Raw genomic sequence first — 21,065 nt, forward strand, 5'->3', positions numbered from 1 at the left:
TCAATTAGACAACTTTTACTAAATGAGAAAACTACATTTAAAATGTGCTTTAAAACAAAATGGAATTAGAAAAAAAGACATAGGCATTTGAAAGAACTTTGCACTGTGCTGAAAATCAAATCTCTTGCAGTAATACAATACGCCAATTCATAAAATGTAAGTTAACAGAATTCTCAATTGAACATTTTCAAAGACAATATTAAGGTCAAGAATTTCACATCAATGGTAGCACATATAGAAGAAGGGCATTATAAATATGATGTCCATCCCTATGAAGCTTACAAATTTGACAATACTCAATAAAAGCTTTTAGAATCACATCCAAAAGGGTCACATCCAAAGAATCACAAATCTGTGTCCTGTAAGTTCTCCTTCTAAAATCTTTATGTTGACTTTTCTACTCCTTGTCATTTGTTAATACTAACCCTTTAAAAAAAGAGAAGAGGAAAAGAAATGCTGCAATAAACCCTTGATCATGTACAGAAATTATTGCTACTATAGTTCACTACAAAGCATGTCTATACAATATTGTATGAACTTTGATCATGAAAAATAATAAAAATCTTTAGTGACATAAGCCTTACAATCGTATACAACATTCACATGGCAATATTAGACAGTTAAGCACCCAATAACCATAGTTGACAAAATGTCCCACTGACCAGCATTCATTTAAATACATCCTTCGTACAGAGGGAGGAAAAAAGAGATAGTGTCACCTCTCCAAGGCTTGTCAAAAAAGGATTCTCATGTTCTGTGGATCTAAAAACAAATAGCAACAACAACAACAAAAAAACCCCAAAAAAAAACAAAACCAATGCAGGTGAGGGTGTTACCAGAAAGTTAAGCATGCCAAAAGGTGTTTCGTGCGAATTAAAACCTAAAGCCAAGGTACCACATAATCACATTACCAACTAGTTGGGTAATACTATATGAGCCTTATCTTAAAGTTAAATGAAATGCTACTGCACAATAGAGCATCAATAAGTTAAAAATTAGAGTGCACAAATCCAAATCAGTGGCAATTTCTGTATAAAGCAAAATATTCACTATCAGCTGTAAAGTTTGCCCAGTCAAACTGTTTGATTCAATCACTGGATTGGATAGTTTGCCTATTTTTTAAAAATATCAATCTCTAAAATTCCTTTTTACTGTAATGAGGCATAAGTTTTCTTAGTAAAATCAAACAGGTACATAAGTAAATAAGCAAGGGAAAATAATAGTTGGTGAATGTCTTTAAAGCTCTTCCCACATTTCACTTGTAAAAATGTTCAGGGAAAAAAATTTAAAGTATTTGCCATTATTCTAGCAAAAACAAAACAAAACAAAACAAAACAAGCCCAAAATAATTAAACAACCAAGCAACACTAAAACCACATTACACAGATGGATCATCATGCTTTCATCTGGTTTAACTATCACATCTAGTTTAACTGGGATGCTTTTCAACTTTAAAAACTGTGATACGTGAAGATGTAACTTATTTAATGGGTAATTTTGAATTTGGATTTAATCTGCTGAATATTTTAACAGAGTATACTTATTACAATACAGTGTAGCACATCTTTCTATTAGAAAAAAATTTAAGATCCTTTACCCGTCTCCTTAAGTTAAAGGTGTGACATCATAAAGGGTGTCAAATGGCTGGATGGTTTTACAGTGCACACTTATATATATTATGAAGTATGTCCTTAACAAATCTGATGGTTTCTTTACAGAGTTCCTTTCTTCACCTTTTCTTCGGTGGATTAGCTGTTCGAGGTGGAGTGACAGGACGTCCTGAATTCAGTCCACCATACTGGTACTTAGCTTTCTTTTCAGATGGTTTCAATATCTTAAAGTAAATAATTTATTAACAGTGTTATTCTTTCAAGTGCAAGAAGTTTAAGAAAATTGTTATAAAAATGGACTTTTCAAGAAATAACAAATTGTAAATACAGTATTTACATAATTACACAAATTGTCATAAAAATATAGAAAAAAAACAGAAAAGTTTCATGAACATTTCTCACATTTAAAGTATTCACAGATAACTAAATATCTGAATATTGCTATTACCTGTCATTCTGTTAATAATTTAATAACAAAACCTTAAGCAAACAAATCCTACCAACTACCCAAACCTTTAATTAAAAAAATTTTTTTTAATTAATTAATTTCTTTATTTTGAGAGAGAGAAACAGAAGGTGTGCACACAGAGCGGTCAGGGGTGGGTAAAGGGAGAGCGAGGATCTTAAGGAGGCTCCACTCCCACAGCTAATGCAGGGCTCAATCTCATGACCCTGAGATCATGACCTGAGCCAAAATCAAGAGCCAGACACTTAAACAATTGAGCAACCTAGGCGCCCCAAGTGGGAAAAAAAAAGAAAAAAAGAAAAGAAAAAAAGAATTTAATTACTGTATCTCTGTGGTGAGCGTATAACACTTAGTTTATGAGTCAAAAGATCAAGATGGCTACACATGTGAAAAGATGCTCAAAATCACTCATCATCAGGGAAACAAATCAAAACTATGCTATCACCTCACACGTGTAAGAACAATTAAATTTAACATAGGAAACAACATGTTGGCAAGGACATGGGGAATGGGGATCCCTCTTATACTGCTGGTGGGAATGCAAACTGGTGCAGTCACTCTGGAGACTCCTCAAAAAGTTAAAAATAGAACTACCCTACAACTCAGCAACTGCACTGTGAAGTATTTACCCAAAGGATACAAAAATACTGATTCAAAGGGATACATGCACCCTGATATCTGCAGCAGCATTATCAATAAAAGCCAAATTATGGAAAGAGCCCAAATGTCCATCGACTGATGAATGGATAAAGATGTGATATAGATATACAATGGAGTATTACTCAGCCACAGAAAAGAATGAAATCTTGCTGTTTGCAACGACGTGGATGGAACTACAGTGTATTATTCTAAGCAAAATCAGTCGGTCTGAGAAGGACCAATACCATATGACGGAACAGAGGAACATAGGGGCAAGAAAAAAAAAAGGAGACAAGAAAACCATAAACCATAAAACAGACTCTTAACTATAGAGAACAAACTGAGGGTTGATTGGAGAAGGTGGGCAGGGGAATCAATTAAATGGGTGATGGGTATAAGGAGGGCACTTATTACGATGAGCACTGGGTGTTATATGTAAGTGATGAATCACTAAATTCTACTCCTGAAACTAATATTACACTATATGTTAATGGACCCTAGCACTATTTATTTAGAGGGTAGTCACAAACTCTTTAATCTTACTTTATGTGTAGATCTTAAAAAATATATATTTATATATTTTACATATCATAAAGTCCAACTGTTTAAAATGTACAAGTCGATGATTTTTAAAATACTTAAAATTGTACAACCACTGCTATAATCTAATTTTAGAGTTTTTGTTACCCCAAAAGAAATCTTGCTCCCATAAGCAACCACTCTGCATTTCCATTCTCTACTACTCTAACTCCCTTCAACTCCAAGGAAACACTAATCTTTCTCTATTGACTTGTCTTTTCTGGCTTTTCACATAAATGAAATCATACAATATGTGGTCTTTTGTGACTGGCTCCTCTCACTGAGATAATGTTTTTGAGGTTCATTCATGTTGTAGCATGTATCAGTATTTTATAACTTTTAATTGTCAAACAATATGTCATTTAACGGATATTCCACATTTTGTTTTCATTCTTTAGTTGATGGGTATCTGGGTGGTTTCCATGTTTTTGCAATTATAATAATGCTCCTATGAATTTGCATATACCTGTATCTGAGTACTTCCCCCCTTCAATTCTTTTGAATATACCTATGAGAGGAATTGCTGGGCCATACAGAAACTCTATGTTTAAATTTTGAGGATGTGTCACACAGTTTCCAAAAGCAGGTGCACCATTTTACATTTCCACCATCAATGTCTGAAGGTTCCAACTTTTCCACATCCTCACCAATACTTTTACTGTCTTGCTTTTTTATTGTATTTATTCTGGTGGGTGTAAATAGAGCTTTAACCTACAGTACAGACAGAAAATTTCAGTATTTATACAAAAATGTGTAGAAAAGATTTATAAAGCATATCTTAGAACTATTCAGAGCATCATAATGTCTCAGTGAAAAAGAAATTAATCCAATTCCACTATGCTAAATGTTGAAGGATAAAGTCTACTTCCTATGCTTAAATTATAAATGAGAAGTCACATATTTACCATTCAGTTGTACTAGCTGATACAAACAATACGATAAAGGGGAAAAAGGATAGGAAAGCCCCTCTGCATTTAGAGGAAAAGAAATATAGTACCATGCATGAGAGGGACATAAAGCCTTTTGCAAAAACAAAGCACTGAAGTTGTTTTAGTCTGTGAACAAGAATGACTTTAGCACACTAGAAAGCCAGAGTTGGTCTACTTCTTGCAAAAGGAAACAAAATCTAAGTTATGAATTGAATTCACATTCTTTTAGTAGGTTAAGCCCCTAGTCCAAGAAGTCATACAGGAATTTAACAATTTAAATATCTGCATCAAGAATGACTAACTTAGGTTCTCCAAAACTCTTAATATTTGATATATACCAAAAAGTCTGGAGCCTTTGTGAATGAAAACAGAAATCTCTAACAAATCTGTAAGTGATAAGCACTTAAAAAAATTTTTATTTCTTTGATAGAGAAAGTAAGAGACAGAGCATGAGTGTGGCGGGGGGTAGAGGAAGAGGGAGAAGCAGACTCCCTACCAAGTAGGGAGCCCCACTCGAGGCTCAATCCTAGGACCCCAGAACCACGACCTGAGCTGAAGGCAGACGCCCAAGTGACTGAGCCACCCAGGCGCCCCAGATAATCACTTTCGAATAAAACTGATTTACATGTATTTATATCATACCTGAAATGAACACATCAAAGTTTCATCCACACTCATCATTCCACCAGCATTATCAAACTCGCCACAGTAATTTGGGGCTGAAAATAGGGTTACCAATTGTCGTTTAGCAAAAAATTCATATCCATCTTCTACCACCTGTCAAAGGAAAGATCAAAAGAAAAAACACTTATTTTTAGATAATTCTCAACTGTCTATATTATTAATTGAGATTAATGTGACAAAGACATAAAAATAAACACTATTTTGTTTTGGGAGCTTAATTTTTATTTTTAAACTTGTCTTAGAATATTAAAATTGGTATGCCTTTTCTATAATGGCAAGGATTTATTTAGCTTAAATGAAATAATAATACATTTGTGGTAACTAAAATGTTTAAAAACTATACCATTTCTAAGGCTCTCCATATGCTAATAAATATAGTATTTACAGGAACTTTGGACACCAAGTACTTCTTAGATGATGGCATTATATTGCAACTATGGAATCCTTAATTCCTTAATGATTTTAACATGATTTCTAGAATCTGTTGCCAATTTCTGAATGATTTAAACAGCTTATGTTTCTCAGCTCTACAAATCCGAGAGGTAGAGGCAATGACACATAAATATTTTGTATTTATTTATGGTAGGCAAGAATAATTTCTGAAGTCTTTTAGGCATCCTCTGATTAAGCATAATTACCCTACAATACTTACTATTAAGAAAGCACCTCCAATTTAATTTACATTTATTTTTTATTTATTTAAAGATTTTATTTACGGTGGGGGGAAGAGATATCAAGCGTGCGTGCACAGAGGGGAAGAAGCAGAGGGAAAGGAACATGCAGACTCTGAGCGCAGAGCCCAATATGGGGCTTGATCTCAGGACCCTGAGACCATGACCTGAGCTGAAACCAAGAGCCGGACATTTAACTGACTGAGCCACCCAGGCTCCCCCAAAATAATTTACATTTTAAAATAGTTCCTACCTTAGTATTAGGTACATGCTCCTACTATAATTACATCATGGTAGAACTTAGATATTAACTTTTTCTGTTAAGATCTTGGTCACCTTATCTACTCCAGCTCAGCCATACAGTGTTTGGCACTCAGTATATCCTTTTAGTTCTTAGTCTGCTTGTTCACTTATTCATTCACACATTTACTAAATGAACAGGTTTATTGTAAAACGATGTATTTGTAGTTTGTGGTGTTCCCCAGCACAGGTCTCTTAATTTTAGAGGTAGTATGTTTGAAAATATGCGGAACAGGATTTTGGAAGGGTCTGGAAAAAGACTGTTCAAACCAAAGTAGTTCAATAACATGACTTTAAAAAAAATCATTGTCCATTTTTGAAAAGATCAGTAAATGGAACTCTATTGCTGAAAAATTTGATTATCAGTGGGTATCTTATTAGGAAACTTAGCAACTCCGCACTGTTCCCTAGTGTCAGCTTATACTAACTAGTTAAATCATAAACACAGTATTTACCAAAAGAAAACCGCCACAAGCAAAGGATTTGGGGATGTGACTTCATTTCAACGGAACTAGGAAATTTTGCTAGGAGAAAGGCATGTGACGTACAACATGCACAGAAAATGAAAAACCAGTCATCTTTGTTTATCCACAGGATCACACAAACAATAGTCAAGTGTCATGGGGAGTAAAGCCCCCCCACAAAAAGGGAAGCATTGTGGAATAGCATACACTTAATAAACTCTGCTTTAACAAAGAAAAAACAAGGAATCTTTAAAAGTATTATACTTAAAATTTCAAAAGTACTTTCAAAAGTAGCAAGAAAAAATTTATAAAAATACCTGTCAGTGAATGTATTTCATGCCAGTTGCATTATTAGAGAGCATGAAGACTTGATATATTAAATCATTAAAATAAGCTTTCGTTAATTCATTTATTCAAACACTAAATGTGCAGTATCTAAGTTTACAAGGCAATGGATTTTTAAAAGTCAACAAGTCACAGTTTCCTCTCTGAAGAATATACAATACAGAAGTGGGGGTAGACATTAAAAAAACCAACCAAACAAGTAAACCTAAACTGTATATATAAAGTAGTTCAATAAACTCTCATTTACTCACCACCCTCATTCAATAATTACCAGGATTCTGCTACCTTTGTTTCATTTATCCCCCTTTTCTTTCTGCTGATGTATTATTATTTTTTTTAAAGTAATCGCTACACCGAACACGGGGCTCGAGCTCACCAGGCTGATATCAAGAGTCACATGCTCTACTGACTGAGCCACCCAGGTGCCCCTCTGCTGATATGTTTTAAAGCAAATCCTAGACCTGTCATCTTACCTCTATATACTTGAGTATGCATTTCTAAAAGAATGGACATCCTTCTTATGTAATAATGCTATTATCACAAGGCTAAAACAATGACTCCTTAATATCTAAGACCCAGTCTATAACTGAATTTTCCCAACTTTCTCAAAAGTGTCCTTTAACACTACTATCACTGGATTCTTACCTAAAATACATAAACATCATATTAAAATGGGATCAAATGTTTCTAGAAAGCTTCAGACAAACACCACAAAAAAATTTGTCAGCATTGCAGTATACTGCAAAAATATATTGGTTTGAAACACTTCCTCCCAGAAGGTAAAAAAAGGTTAACAAATCATTAGATTGCTACTTGTGAGATCAAGGTATAGGCTTCACCTCTCCTACTACTTTCCTTGTATAATTAGCCTTCTTGGATCTCAGTTTCCTCAAAAATAAAAAAAAAAGCATATTTGGGTGAAGTTAATATTAAAATATTCAAAAGTTTTATATTTCATACCTGATGAGCTCGACAAATCAAGTCTAAATCATGACGATTCAGAAATTTACTGACTACATCAGCTCCAAAAGTGAAGGAAACACCACGATCATTTTCTCCCCAGCCTTGCACATCCTTATCTGGGTCAGACCACAGCAAATCACAGAGCAAACCTTTAAAGAATAAAAATATGGCAATGAAAAAACAAAACAAAGTTTATAAAATAAAGTATATCTGTATCACATTTCTTCTGGTGCTCTCGTACCCTTTAATAAATAGTATCAATTACTTGCTCCCTAGTATCCCAGCCTACCAAATTTAGCCACTCTTTGCTAGCCCAACCATATAAATATAATTTTGTGTGGCTGAAAGTAGCACTTTCCAACTCTTTCCACATATAGGAAATGTGTGTATGGCATACTCTAAGTACACAATATATGGAAAAGGCTGTTCATCTTCTGTACGTAGTTTCTCCATACGGATAAGCAATTGACCCAGCAGCACTTCCTGAATCGAGGCTATTTACACTATTTCTGGGTGCCAAACTATTCAATTAATCTATTTTATTTATTCCCAAGCCAATAACACACTAAAACTTTTAAATACATCTTTATATTTGGTAGGGGTAGTATCTCCACCTAATATTTTTCTTTAGCATTGTCTTGGTTACTTTCAATCCTTTGTTCTTTTACATGTATACTTCCGAATCAGTTTGTGTAGTTCCGTGAACCCAACTGAGATGTAACTGGAATTGTATTTGACCTAATGATCAATTTGAAGGAAGAAAACATTTTCTGTAAAAGTCTGGAGGATTTAAATGAAATATGGATGAATAAAATCAGAACAGATCCCTGGCTTTAGTTCTGGGCATATAAGAAAAGAGGTCAGAGCTAAAAATATTTATCTGAATATCTTCGTCATACTCATTATTGTATAAATCTTAGGAGGGACTCAGACTACCTTGGGAATGTCAAGTGAGAAGACCAGTAAATGAACCCTAAGGAAGCAAACATTTAATATGCAGGCAGAGGAAGGGGAATGAGCAAAAAATATTGAGAAGGAATAATCAGAACAAAAGGAAGAGATTAGAACAGTAGAGATCTCCTGAAAGGGGTTAAGAATTATCCAGAAGTAGGAAATGGTTAAGATTCAAATACAATGAAAAAGTGGAACAGGACAAAAACCAAAAAATGTGCCACTTACAATTATATCAGTAGACCTTAACAAAAACAGTTTCTTGATGAATGAGAAGAAAATGGTTAAAAGTCAAACTATAGTAAGATGAAGAGGGGGTGGATACTGAGATGGTGATATTAAATACTTTTGTAAGGGCAATAGTGCTAAGGGATGATTTGTTTTTCAAAGGAGCCAGTTTCAATATTTTTTTAATAATTCATAAACTTCATAATACAGGTTCTATCAGGAAAGGAGAACTTCTTTTTGAGTCATGATATGGCTTGTCTTAATAGGGGAATTACCTAAAATACTTTGTAAGATTGGTGGCAATGTACTCTTAATTTCTATTACTATTTTCTAAGCTCCTGCTATGATACTTTAAGAAGTCCACCAGCATACAAAACCCACTGGGAGAGTCTCAATTTACAAGCTCTTTCTGATTTTTAAAGAATCACAACTGATTATTTAGAACACACACACACACACACACACACACACACACACACTAACCCCAACACACCACCAGTGCTCTATAATGATACTTTTTCTGGTTTGTTTCCACAGGTAGAGCAATGAGCAGGAGGCCAATTAATCTTTAATTTTAAAGGTTAATTAAAATTAAATTTAAATTATTTAATATTAAAATTTAATATTTTAAATATTAAATAATTATTATTAAAGAAATAATATTAAATAAATATTAAATATTTAATTAAATAATCAATTATATAAAATTATATAAAATAATTAAATATTAAATAATAAATAAATATTAAATAATAATTATTAAATAAATAATATTGAAATTAAATATAAAAATTTTAAATTAAAATTAAATCAATATTTAATTTTAAATAAAACTAGAATGCAGTTGCTTTCAGAATTATTTGGGATATAAAACAGGATCCATATAAAATCAAATAATGGTAACAACAATGTGGCATTTTTCAACCTTAATGGAATCAAGACAAGAATCTCGGAGTCAACGTTCAACATTTTATAATTCAATTCCTAATGAACAAGCATCATAATCATTTGGCTTTTTAAAAAAATGCATTAATTTATAAATTAAACTTCTGAAGATTATAGAGAATACCAAGCTTAGAATGTCCACTTTCAGCATTTCAAAAACTTGCTTCACCCTTGAAAGTGACTTGAAATACATATATTTCAAATACGAAATACCTTATTTAAAAAACAGATTTTAAATAAATAGCCCATTATTTATTTTTAAATTCCATTACAGTTAACTTACAGTGTTATATTAGTTTCAAGTGTACAATATAGTGATACAACATGCCCTATTATTTAAATAATAGTTTCTATTAGATTTAGTCAAATACATTCTATAATCATAATAAAAATCTGATTAAATGCATGCTTTTTCCTTCTGTACTCAACACAAATTGTTACTTGCACAAGCAAGTTATGAGGCAACTTACTACAATATGCAATATCAATGGCTTACTGACAAGAGGATCTATACACCTGTTAATAATGGTTGAAGTTTAACCATGAGTAGCATTTTGAGTGATATTATCAGGCTTTCAGTACACTGAGCAGAACAATCCAATCATACTTGAAATCAAACAGCCAAATGCATGTTCTTAACAGTTTAATTTAAAGGTTTAGCCAAGTTCTGCTTAGATATTGGTTCATGAATATTTTTTAATGACTACTTTTTTATAGACTCTTTGGATCTTATGGTAGAAACTGGAAAGAAAAAAAAAAAAGAGTAAGAAATGTACTTAGTAACCATCTAGTCCAGCCCTACTTATGAGTAATCAACTCCCCTTTACAAAATTACCAATAAACAATCCTCTTATCAGTAAGCTACAAGATCTATGGTTTTTCATTCACATGATCTTAATATATAAAGGATTTCTAGACCCTATGGCAGTCTAAGCGATCCTCATTTTGAAGATGTTCAAGTTTGTTGAGAACTGATGAGTACGATACACAAATGGTGAGTTTGATTACACATATAATAAGGGGACAATTAATCCAATAATGTAATTTATTTAAAAAAAAAGTCTGGTAGAAAACCGAGAGAAAGGACAGTTTTGCTTATGTTTATGTCTTTTTTTTTTTAAGTAGGCTCCATGCCCAGAGTGGAGCCCTACTCGAGGCTTGAACTCAAGAACTGGCTGCTTGGGGCGCCTGGGTGGCACAGCGGTTAAGCGTCTGCCTTCGGCTCAGGGCGTGATCCTGGCGTTATGGGATCGAGCCCCACATCAGGCTCTTCCGCTATGAGCCTGCTTCTTCCTCTCCCACTCCCCCTGCTTGTGTTCCCCCTCTCGCTGGTTGTCTCTCACTGTCAAATAAATAAATAAAATCTTAAAAAAAAAAAAAAAAAAGAACTGGCTGCTTAACTGACTGAGACATCCAGGTGCCCCTGTTAATGCTTTTAATAGTAAGACAGTGTGATACAATAAAAATACATTTGGTCTTTGTTCCCATTGCTGGCACAGAGCTCCTAAAACCTTTGGAATTTTCTGAGTGACAGGGATATCTTTTTTTTATAAGGAGCCCCTTTCCACCACACCTGAGTTTATGCTAATGAAGTGATTCAGGGGCCCCTAGAGCCCTTCAGGATGGGGCCAATCAACAGAAAGACCAAACACATGATTAGAGGGTTGGAACTTTCAGCTGCCCCCTCCCTCTAGAGAGGAGGGCTAGAAACTTGAGTTCTATGAAAACTCCTGAACAACTAGACTTGGGAAGCTTCCAGTTGTTGAACATACTGATGCCAAAGAGTGAGTGTGGAAACTATACACCAACCAATATCCCCTCCCCATACCTTGCCCTAAGAATCTCTTCCATTTGGCAGGTCCTGAGTTGTATCGCTTTATGATAAGCTGATAAATATAAGTAAAGCATCTGAGGAGGTAGTTGTGGGAATTCCAGAATTTTGGCTGGGCAGTAGTGTGGGTCTCCAGAGAACCCCACTTGAGGCTAACAACCTAAGTGGGGGCAGTCTTGTGGAATGGGGCCCTTCCCTGTGGAGTCCTGGCTAACTCCAGGAATTAGCGTCAGAACTGAATTAAATTGTTAGACACTAACTTAAGAGTTAAAGAATGGGGTGTGTTGTGGAAAAACCGCATACATTCAGTGTCAGAAAATGACACAAATAAAGGTAACCATATTTTCAGCAAAGGTGAAATGAAAAGCAGAACCACCTTACTGCATTCAATTCATAGGTTATCATAGCATTTTATGACAGGAATGCCATCATTAGTACACATCTTAGTACATACACTGGCACTCAACTGTGAATAATTACCATTTAAAAGCCAAAAGAAAAGTTAGGCAACTGTGCCCAGAATTTATTTATAAAATTAAATTAGGCTCATTTGTTAATCAGCACAGCAATTTATCCTCAACTGGAACTTAATTTGCTTTTGTTTTGACTTGCTTCACTTACCTAAGAGTTATTTTGAATGTCTGAAGAGTTAATTTTCATTATTCTTTCACAAATTTTTCACAAAACTCACCATGTATCTCTACAGCTTTCTGAACTCTACAAATTTGAAATATAGAAGTTGCAAAAAATAACTACTAGATAATTTTTAAAAAGGCAACGATATGTATCTTCAGCTAAGAAAGATTTTAAATTAAAAATAAAATCCTTAAAAAATATTCTGTTTAAGTAGGCTCCATACCCAACTTGGCATCTGAATTCATGACCCTGAGATCAAGAGTCACCGCATGCTCTAACAACTGAGCCAGCCAGGTGTCTTCCTTTTGACTAATTTTTAACAAGTCTTTGAAGGACATAACCAATGCTGATATGAATGAGGCCATGATAGGAAGGTAAGGGGAATCAATAACAAGATTTTTTGTGATAAGTAAGTTTAACAGAACCATACTATGATTATATATGAAATTTAAAAGTACTGCACCTTGGGAAATAATTAGTAGGAAATGAAATGTATTACTGCAAGTAACCTCTAATTAGCTTAGTGATGATTAAAAAAGCTCTATTATTTATTGCATAAACCAATCCTACTTCCACTAAATATATAATTAAGTTCAAATACGTAAACATTTTACATAAAACTAATTAAAATTCTCTATATACTCAACCTGTATCAGGGACATCAGTGGGTCTCATAATTCTTCGAATCTGCTCCATAGATTGCAAGTCTGGTGATAGTCCTATAAATAAAAGATGAGTCATACTACAGACATCTAAACAATTTTCACTTTATTTGTCAGGGGGGGAGAGAGAGGGACAGAGCACAAGTGGGGGAGTGGCAGGCAGAGGGAGAAGCAGGCTCCCCGCTGAGCAGGGAGCCTCATGTGGGACTCGATCCCAGGATCCTGTGATCATGACCTGAAGGCAGACTCTTAACCAACTGAGCCACCCAGGCGTCCCATAAAGGGGCATTTAATAAAAGTAGATTCACTATGCGAAATTAAACATACTTAAGGTGTTCTTTTTAATGTTATCTTTAATATACTGAGTTACTGAACAGAATCCCACTTTGATGTAACAGAACATTATGATTAGGTACTCTCCACTTTTCCCTACCAGGGTAATGAAATTTCCTTTCATTTCAAGATTTCTCAAGGAAAGAAATCTTACCACTCTTCTTTCTTTCTAACCATTCCCTGCCCTTCTACAGGAACATATCCAATTCCAATACTTCCTACCACTTCTGTCACTTCTTACCACCCAATCTTAAACATGTTTACTTCCAAGTTTAAATGCCTCATTTCATCCCATAAGACCTTCCCATACCCCACTCCAGTATGCTCATTACTTCATAAAAGCATAACTGTTGATCAGAAGAGTAAGACAAAGCACATGAAAATACTCTGCAATCTTCAGAGTAGTACATAAGTATAAGCTAGTATTTCTCTTTTATAAATAAATCCAAGTGCCATCACATACTTCTATATTTCTATTTTTAGCTATACCCATGCATAAGAGCTACAATTTCCTACATGTTTAGTATCTACTATAAAATGTTTCAATTAGTATAGTGATTTATGTTCTATCAGAGAATAAATCATTTTTTACCTTAGGCCTAGACAAGTACATCTACCTTTTCAACATTTCTCCACTTAATTCTCCCTGGATATTGATAAAAAACTCATTTTCTTACAGTATTTTCATTAAATTATTTCCCTGTACAAAAACCCAATATGGTTATTAAACCATTCAACTCCTTTGCTCAGTATTCAAATCTCTATAATCTGATATGTATCATTCCCCCAGCATGTACTTGACATTCTAGTTAGGCCAGTCCTTACACATTCCTTGAACTAGACAACATAAAAAAGACTGTCTCAAATTCTCTTTGCCTCTCCAAAGTCTACTCATCCTCTAAAACCCACATGTCCATAAACATTTGCCCAACAATTCTCTCCCTTTCCAGACTTCATAAAAACTACTGCTCTACAAGTACCTTGACATAATTAAATCCCTTTCATTACACGGTATCTGTTTTGAAATACACTTTATCTTTTTCTTTTAAAGATTTATTTTATTTATTTCAGAGAGAGAGTGCATGGGTGGGGGGAGGGAGAGGGAGAGAAGCAAATTTCCTCCTGAGTGCAGTGCCCCACACAGGGCTGAATCCCATAACCCCGAGGTCACAACCCAAGCCGAGGTCACAACCCAAGCCGAAACCAAGTCAGATGCTCAACCAACTGAGCCACCCAGGTGTCCCTGAAATATACTTTTTCTTACTTTTCTGGAAATAATACATTTTATCAATAGGTTTTTAATTTCTCAAAACAGCCAGATCATACACAATCTATATCTTTTCATGGCACCTAACCAAGTGCGAGACACATGTTAGTTTTTCAAATGAACTTTCATATATGCTTATTTAACAAGTCATACAGAGTAACTTATTCTGGGGCAGCTGGTGGCTCCATCAGTTAAGCATCTGCCTTTGGCTCAGGTCATAATTCCAGGGTCCTGGGATCTAGCCCTGCGCTGGGCACCCTGCTCGGTGGGGAGCCTGCTTCTCCCTTTCCCTCTGCCCCTCCCACCTCCTCCTCCACCCGCGCTCTCTCTTGCTCTCTCGCTTGCTTGCTCTATCTCAAATAAAATATTAAAAAGAAATAAGTTATTCTGTCAAAAAATTATCTTAAGGATGAAAGTAGACATATTATACAAAGCCCAGAACTCTTGGCATATGGGAAGAGTAAACCCAATTACATCTGGATTCTGACGAAAGGTATTTAATATAGGCAGGAAAATAATCACGATCCTCTCATTTTTACTGATAGTAGGGGTATCTTTCCGTCAAAACTGAGGCAAAGGGAAGACCTTTTTTCAAACCAAACTCTAGTAATCCTCCTTACATGTGAAAATCTTTAAAGACAAGTACTAAACTGAAGTTTCATTTTCATTATGTATAAATAATCATGAATTTCTGATTACTAAGAGATTTTAGCCATGTTTAGAACAGTTCTAATGACTTGAGTTTTCACACAAGCACTGCGTGTTTTCCCACAGCATGCATCTTAGTTACTATAGGTCTTTTCTAACAATGGAAGGACAGTAAGAAAAACCCATAAAGGAAATTTATTAGTTTACCTCCATGACAACAGAAGATCTTTTCATCCACAATGGCAGCTATAGGCAGACAATTAAAACAATCGGTGAAGGTCTTCCACAATTTAATATTAAACCTTCGTTTGCCTATAAAAAGAATAAGCAAATAGGATGAATAAATCTAAACCTATTTTCATGTTATCTCATAGCTACAGGATTATGAATAATTTCAATTTTACTCTTTACACAGCACTTTGTTTTTCCTGAAATGAATAAGTATTTCTTATACACTTTTAAAAACATAATAAATTTAATAAATACTCAGCACCTTCCCATAAAGTTAAAAAAAACCCTGAAAGATTGTGCTACGTATTTTATGGAACAAATATACCAAACACTTCGGTCTTTTAAGATCACTTTAATAAAGCAATTTTGAAACAGTCTAATGGACTATTAGTTTATCTTTCCATTCAACATGCACATTAGTTAAATACCTAGCCAAATAAGCAGAAGTGAAAAGGGGTGCCTCTAAAGACTGTCCATTTTGACTCTAATGCACTGAGTAACACAGCATAGATTTACTGCCAAGAAAGGACAACTTCCAAGTGCCTGACTGGTTATCCACTTCTGAGTGAATTACAACTTGGCACTACAGCAAGTATAAATAGAGACACAAAGGCTATAATTTTCCTGTAGTCTAGCATAAAGAGCTACAACAAAGACAATCTCAAGGCTATGTTCACCTTTTTAGAGTTACTTGATTTTCCTGAACTGGGCAGTAAGTTGCAACAACTAACCTGCAGAGGGAGGAAAGGCACAAGCACTAATTTCCTATGTTTTTATGCCATAACTTGCCTCCCAATGAACAAGTATAACTCAGAGCAGTGTTTAAAAGCTGTTCTCGCATACATTTAATTTGATGTCCTTTCTATCCTTGAGGATATTTAAATCCATATTTTATCCTTAAGAATGCACTTCTATTCCTGATATAGCTTCACAAAAGTGGTTATAGTTAGACATACTATAACCCACTTCCTGTCTACTGGTCTGATTCAAACAGATGAAACCATACACTACACCTTAGAAATAAAAATGCAATGTAAAATCAAATATGGCATCATTCCTATTAGAACATACTTCATGAGAACAGAGATTATCTGTCTTGTGCACTGTTACATTCCCAGTGTTTAAAGTAGTGCCTGGTATATAATACTTCCTCAAACATTTGTCAAATAAATGATTATAAACCAAGGAGATAGGAGTTTGAATAGGACTCTACCATATTTAGGGATGGAAAAAAGCAAAAATAGATTCTAATGGGAGAATTCAGCACCAAAAACCAATAAATTCAATTTGACAATCACTGTAATTGGTTTTAAATTATAATTAACCAAACATATATTCTTTCCCATGGTCTAACAAGAGCAAAAGACCAAATTCGAATGTAGTAATTTAGTAACAACACTTGGAAAACACTACTACAAAACACAAATCAGTGATTTCTTACTGATGAAAAAGAGTACAGTATGATACACCAGAGTACTCAGTATCCTTATCTCTGTAGGTTTATAGGCATAGATTAAAATTTTAATAAACTTCAAATTTTAAATAATTTCGTACTTTTCAATATTTCTTATGACATAGGGCCAATGAGAATTTCCGTTACATCATAAGAATACTGAGAACTAAAATCTTAATAGACACTAGAAAACTAGAGGCTACTATCTATAGTGACCTCGTTTCACGTGGATATTTTACTCTGTAAACTAATTACAAGAGGGCCTTTCAGCTGAGTAAGCTGCAGTCAACCTGAAATAACATGACCAAGGAGAGCTCAAGGAACCAGTTTAATTAATTAGTAACATGTTTCCAGTTTCAAGGCCCTCTTCCACGAAACACTCTTCTTGGTCCTATGCTTCATAAATTGTTTTTTTTTTTTTAAAAACTGAATCAAAGGAACTCCTTTGAACTGGAAAATTATGTTAGGGAATATTAAGGAATTTTCCCATTAATAAAAAATAAATATTTATTTTTACTTACATTCATCATAGAACCCATAAATGCGATTGATGCTAGCACACTCATGGTTTCCTCTTAACAGAAAGAAGTTCTCTGGATATTTGATTTTATAAGCCAATAGCAAACAAATGGTTTCCAAAGACTGCTTTCCTCTGTCCACATAATCTCCTAAGAAAAGATAGTTCGCTTCTGGTGGGAAACCTCCATATTCAAATAATCGCAGTAAATCTGTATACTGTCCGTGAATATCTCCTGAAAATAGAAAAAGCCGATTTTAGAATACTTGGTTACTGTGGGAAGCAGCTTCAAATGATTCCCAATGTTTATACCCTTGTGTAATCCTCTCCCCTTGAATGTGGGCTGGAGCTGGTGACTTGCTTCTAACAAATAGGATACAGCAAAAGAGGGATGGGCTGTCACTTCTGAGATTAGGTTACAAAAGATCATGATTTCCATTCTGCTTGTACTGTTTCGCCTTCTCTGATTCTTGACGCTGAAGTCAGCTGCCTTACGGAGAAGCACGCATGGCAAAGAACTGAAGGAGGCCTTTGGCCAACAGCGCATTAGCAACCAAGCCCTCAGTCCATCGGCGCATAAGGAATGGAATCCTTTCACCGTTGAGCCTTGAGATGAATGCAGTTCCAGATGACACCTAGATCACAGCCTCATGAGACACCCAGAACCAGAGGACACAGCTAAGCTGTGCCTGAATTCCTGATGCACAGAAACTGTAAGGGGATAAATTCATGCTATTTTAAGGCATAAAGTTGTGGAGTAATCTGTTATACATCAGATAGCTAATACAGTTACCCTTATTAGCTGGTAGTTTAACAAAGGTTACTTTGTTATGCCAAAAAGTGAGACAAAGTCAGAGTTTAGAAATATTTAGCATAACTTCTATTACCCTCAAATTATTTCTGTATCAAAGCATTTTAAAGAATACCTTAGAAAGAATTTGAATCATTTAAAAATGTTATAAATAACTACATTTGCTTCATTTAGATTCACAGAAGAGATTGATCATTCCCACAAAATTTCTTTTTTTAAAAAGATCTTATTTTTAAGTAATCTCTACACCCAACATGGGACTCAAACTCACAATACTGAGATCGAGAGTCGCGTGCTCTACCGACTTAGCCAGCCAGGCTCCTGTTCACAAAATTTCATGCCACCCCTTACTTAAAGATGATACACTAAGCTAATTAATGTATTCAACAAACATTTCCTTAGCTAATATCTTTTATTAGCTAGGTACTGTACTAAGGAACACCAAGCACATGACTTAATAAACACAAGAAGAAAGATTAAAAAAAAGTTACATGCAGGACAATGAAAACTTTTACATACAGAAATAATTCTTGACTGAGCAAAAGATGACGATTAAGTCCATAAAAGCTAGGTCATAAACACTGATAGGCACTACAAGTTATCAAACCAAAAGCCAGTATGATACATTACTTACCCACTTCCCACTGTTATGTGAACTATAGAAAAATACTTTCTGTACAACAATTTTGCTGGCTATAACAATGTGATCACTCAACGTCAGGTTGTAGTTTTTGTTTTTGGCCAGAAGCCATTATAAGACTTAAAAGAACAAATATAAACTGTAATGTTATATAATCTTCAAAATAAAATCACAACAAAGGTAGAACACATGGATACTGCCATACTGACCCTCAAAACTCTATTCTTGTTTTTTTTTTTTTTTGTACTAGTGTATCAGAATGCCTATTTTTCCACATCCTTGACGACACTGGATTATCTGTTTTTGACATTTAAAAAAAAATTTGACTATAGTTTGGGATTTGTTTTTAAACTGCATTTCACTGATTACTAGTGAGGCTGAGGATCTTACGTTTACTGGCCAGTTGAATTTCTTCTAAAATCTGCCTTTAAAAAATCTTTCTCTTGTATGTCTTTCTTATTTGTTTCTCAGAAACAATTCTTGTCTGTAACTTATGATTTTATGAAAGTTTCAATTTTCATATCTTATGTAATCAAACCTATCAAACTCTCTTAAACATAAATTTTAAAATGTTCTCCCTAGGTCACCTTCAATGTAAATAGGGGAGAAAAACTGGTATTCAAAATAGACTGTTTCCAACTCTACCTATTTACATACCACAAATTTTCAGCGGTGCTTCCAACTCCAAAAGAATAGGCTGGCTAAGAAAGATCTCCCGAGACTTGATACATAAGCCCCGAACTTCTGCTTCAGTCATCTGCACGATCTTTCCTGGGCGACATCCTCGTACTGTTAATAAATAAAATGGTCAGTTTAAAAAAATTTATCTATAAAATAATAATCCTTAAAAAAAAGTCATGCCCATATTTTGAAGATCAGGGAAGTCACACAGGCAGCAAACTACCAGATACCCTGTTGTGTCCTATGGCTAATAGTAAGATTACTCCAGTGATCTTTGGCCTCCATCTCTATTGTCGCTGGTTCGTGAGGATGCTCAAGGCTGCTGCCACAGAAACGCAGTCCTCTGTGCTCTCCAGTGGCCAACCTCACAGCCCAAGAGACCTAAATGGTTGCAGGGACAGCACCTTTGGGGACAGCCCACTCTCTCAGAAAAGTCTTATTACATTTAGGAAAAGGCCAAAATACCATCACTAAGAACCAGTGGTTATGAAGAAAGGGAAATTAAAAAGTAGCTGTCGGCAGGTGATTTAGTTTCACACACTTCCTTGGAGTATTAGGAACAGTCCTAAGAATTAACCACCCCCACCTTCATTTTTCTGATCAAAATAAAACAAAATTTAAAAGGTACCAGAGTGTTACTAAATTTTAATGCATTATTATGTTCACAGTAGGGCATTATATAAAAAACTCTCAAAGCTATTCAGATGGAGGAAAGCCATTTTTCAAATGAATGAGCAATAAAATCCATGAACTGGTAAGTACCTTCTGGAATGGAGTGGGGAGGAATGGTACATGAGAAGTTCCTTATTTGCCCTATTGAACTGAACTTCTAATCATTTCCTCTCATCATTATCTTCTCCACTGGCTCTCTCTAAACAGACTGCTAGCTCCTATTTAATCTTAACTGAATAAGGCATTTAAAAAAAGGAAGCAGAGACTGTACCCCTATATAGCCCTACCACTTCCCACTTCCAATTAAGTCCACACTTTTCTTGTTAAAAATTGCTATGATTCTTTCGTCAGGTCAAGAGATTAAAAAAAAAAAAAAAAAAAAGGCCCCCACATGCAAAAGCCATCCATTTATCTATTCCATTAATACAGTAATATCTAAGAAGAGACAGAGACATTGCTGAAATGTGCTTTAGCAAATATGACAGTAAGATCATCCCTGAAATTCAAAACATGACCAGCAAAACTGCTTTTATTATGGGAACTTTAGTATAGCTGCTGTATGAGTACCAGATGTCAAACATCAATTATCTACTTCCCATGGATATGTGGATTTTTCTAAGACCAAAATGGGCACCTTACTTTGTACTTTCCATTAAGTATCTACAATACTAGCTTAGATTCAATTCTCTGCAAAATTCTTAACCCTGGCAATAAGTTTTAAAAGCATGGGAAATGATGGTTACAAAATACAGTGCTACCATCAGTGCATCAAGTACCTATCTATTTTTTGGTATACTAAATAGTAATTTCTGGAAGGATTAAAGATCTCTTATTAATTTCAGAGGACAAATATTCACCTAAAAATAATTATTTAAAGGTAAGAGCAACGGACAAGACAAACAAAATACT

General features: G+C 34.7%; 1 protein-coding gene across 3 annotated transcripts in view; it reads right to left on the reverse strand.

Moving 5' to 3' along the window:
- PPP1CB (protein phosphatase 1 catalytic subunit beta) overlaps positions 1–21,065 on the reverse strand; it is a 40,736-nt gene continuing 19,671 nt past the window's right edge. For all 3 annotated transcript variants that reach the window (XM_026478179.4, XM_026478175.4, XM_026478182.4), the window contains 7 exons: positions 19,461–19,592; positions 17,357–17,587; positions 15,359–15,463; positions 12,889–12,960; positions 7,648–7,799; positions 4,866–5,000; positions 1–1,834 (listed from right to left, as the gene is read on the reverse strand). In XM_026478179.4, coding sequence (XP_026333964.1) covers positions 1,730–1,834; positions 4,866–5,000; positions 7,648–7,799; positions 12,889–12,960; positions 15,359–15,463; positions 17,357–17,587; positions 19,461–19,592 — 932 coding nt within the window. In that variant the 3' untranslated portion in view covers positions 1–1,729. The remainder of the gene's footprint in view (positions 1,835–4,865; positions 5,001–7,647; positions 7,800–12,888; positions 12,961–15,358; positions 15,464–17,356; positions 17,588–19,460; positions 19,593–21,065) is intronic.

This window comes from Ursus arctos, unplaced genomic scaffold (assembly GCF_023065955.2).
Source record: "Ursus arctos isolate Adak ecotype North America unplaced genomic scaffold, UrsArc2.0 scaffold_8, whole genome shotgun sequence".
Taxonomy (NCBI): Eukaryota; Metazoa; Chordata; class Mammalia; order Carnivora; family Ursidae; genus Ursus; species Ursus arctos.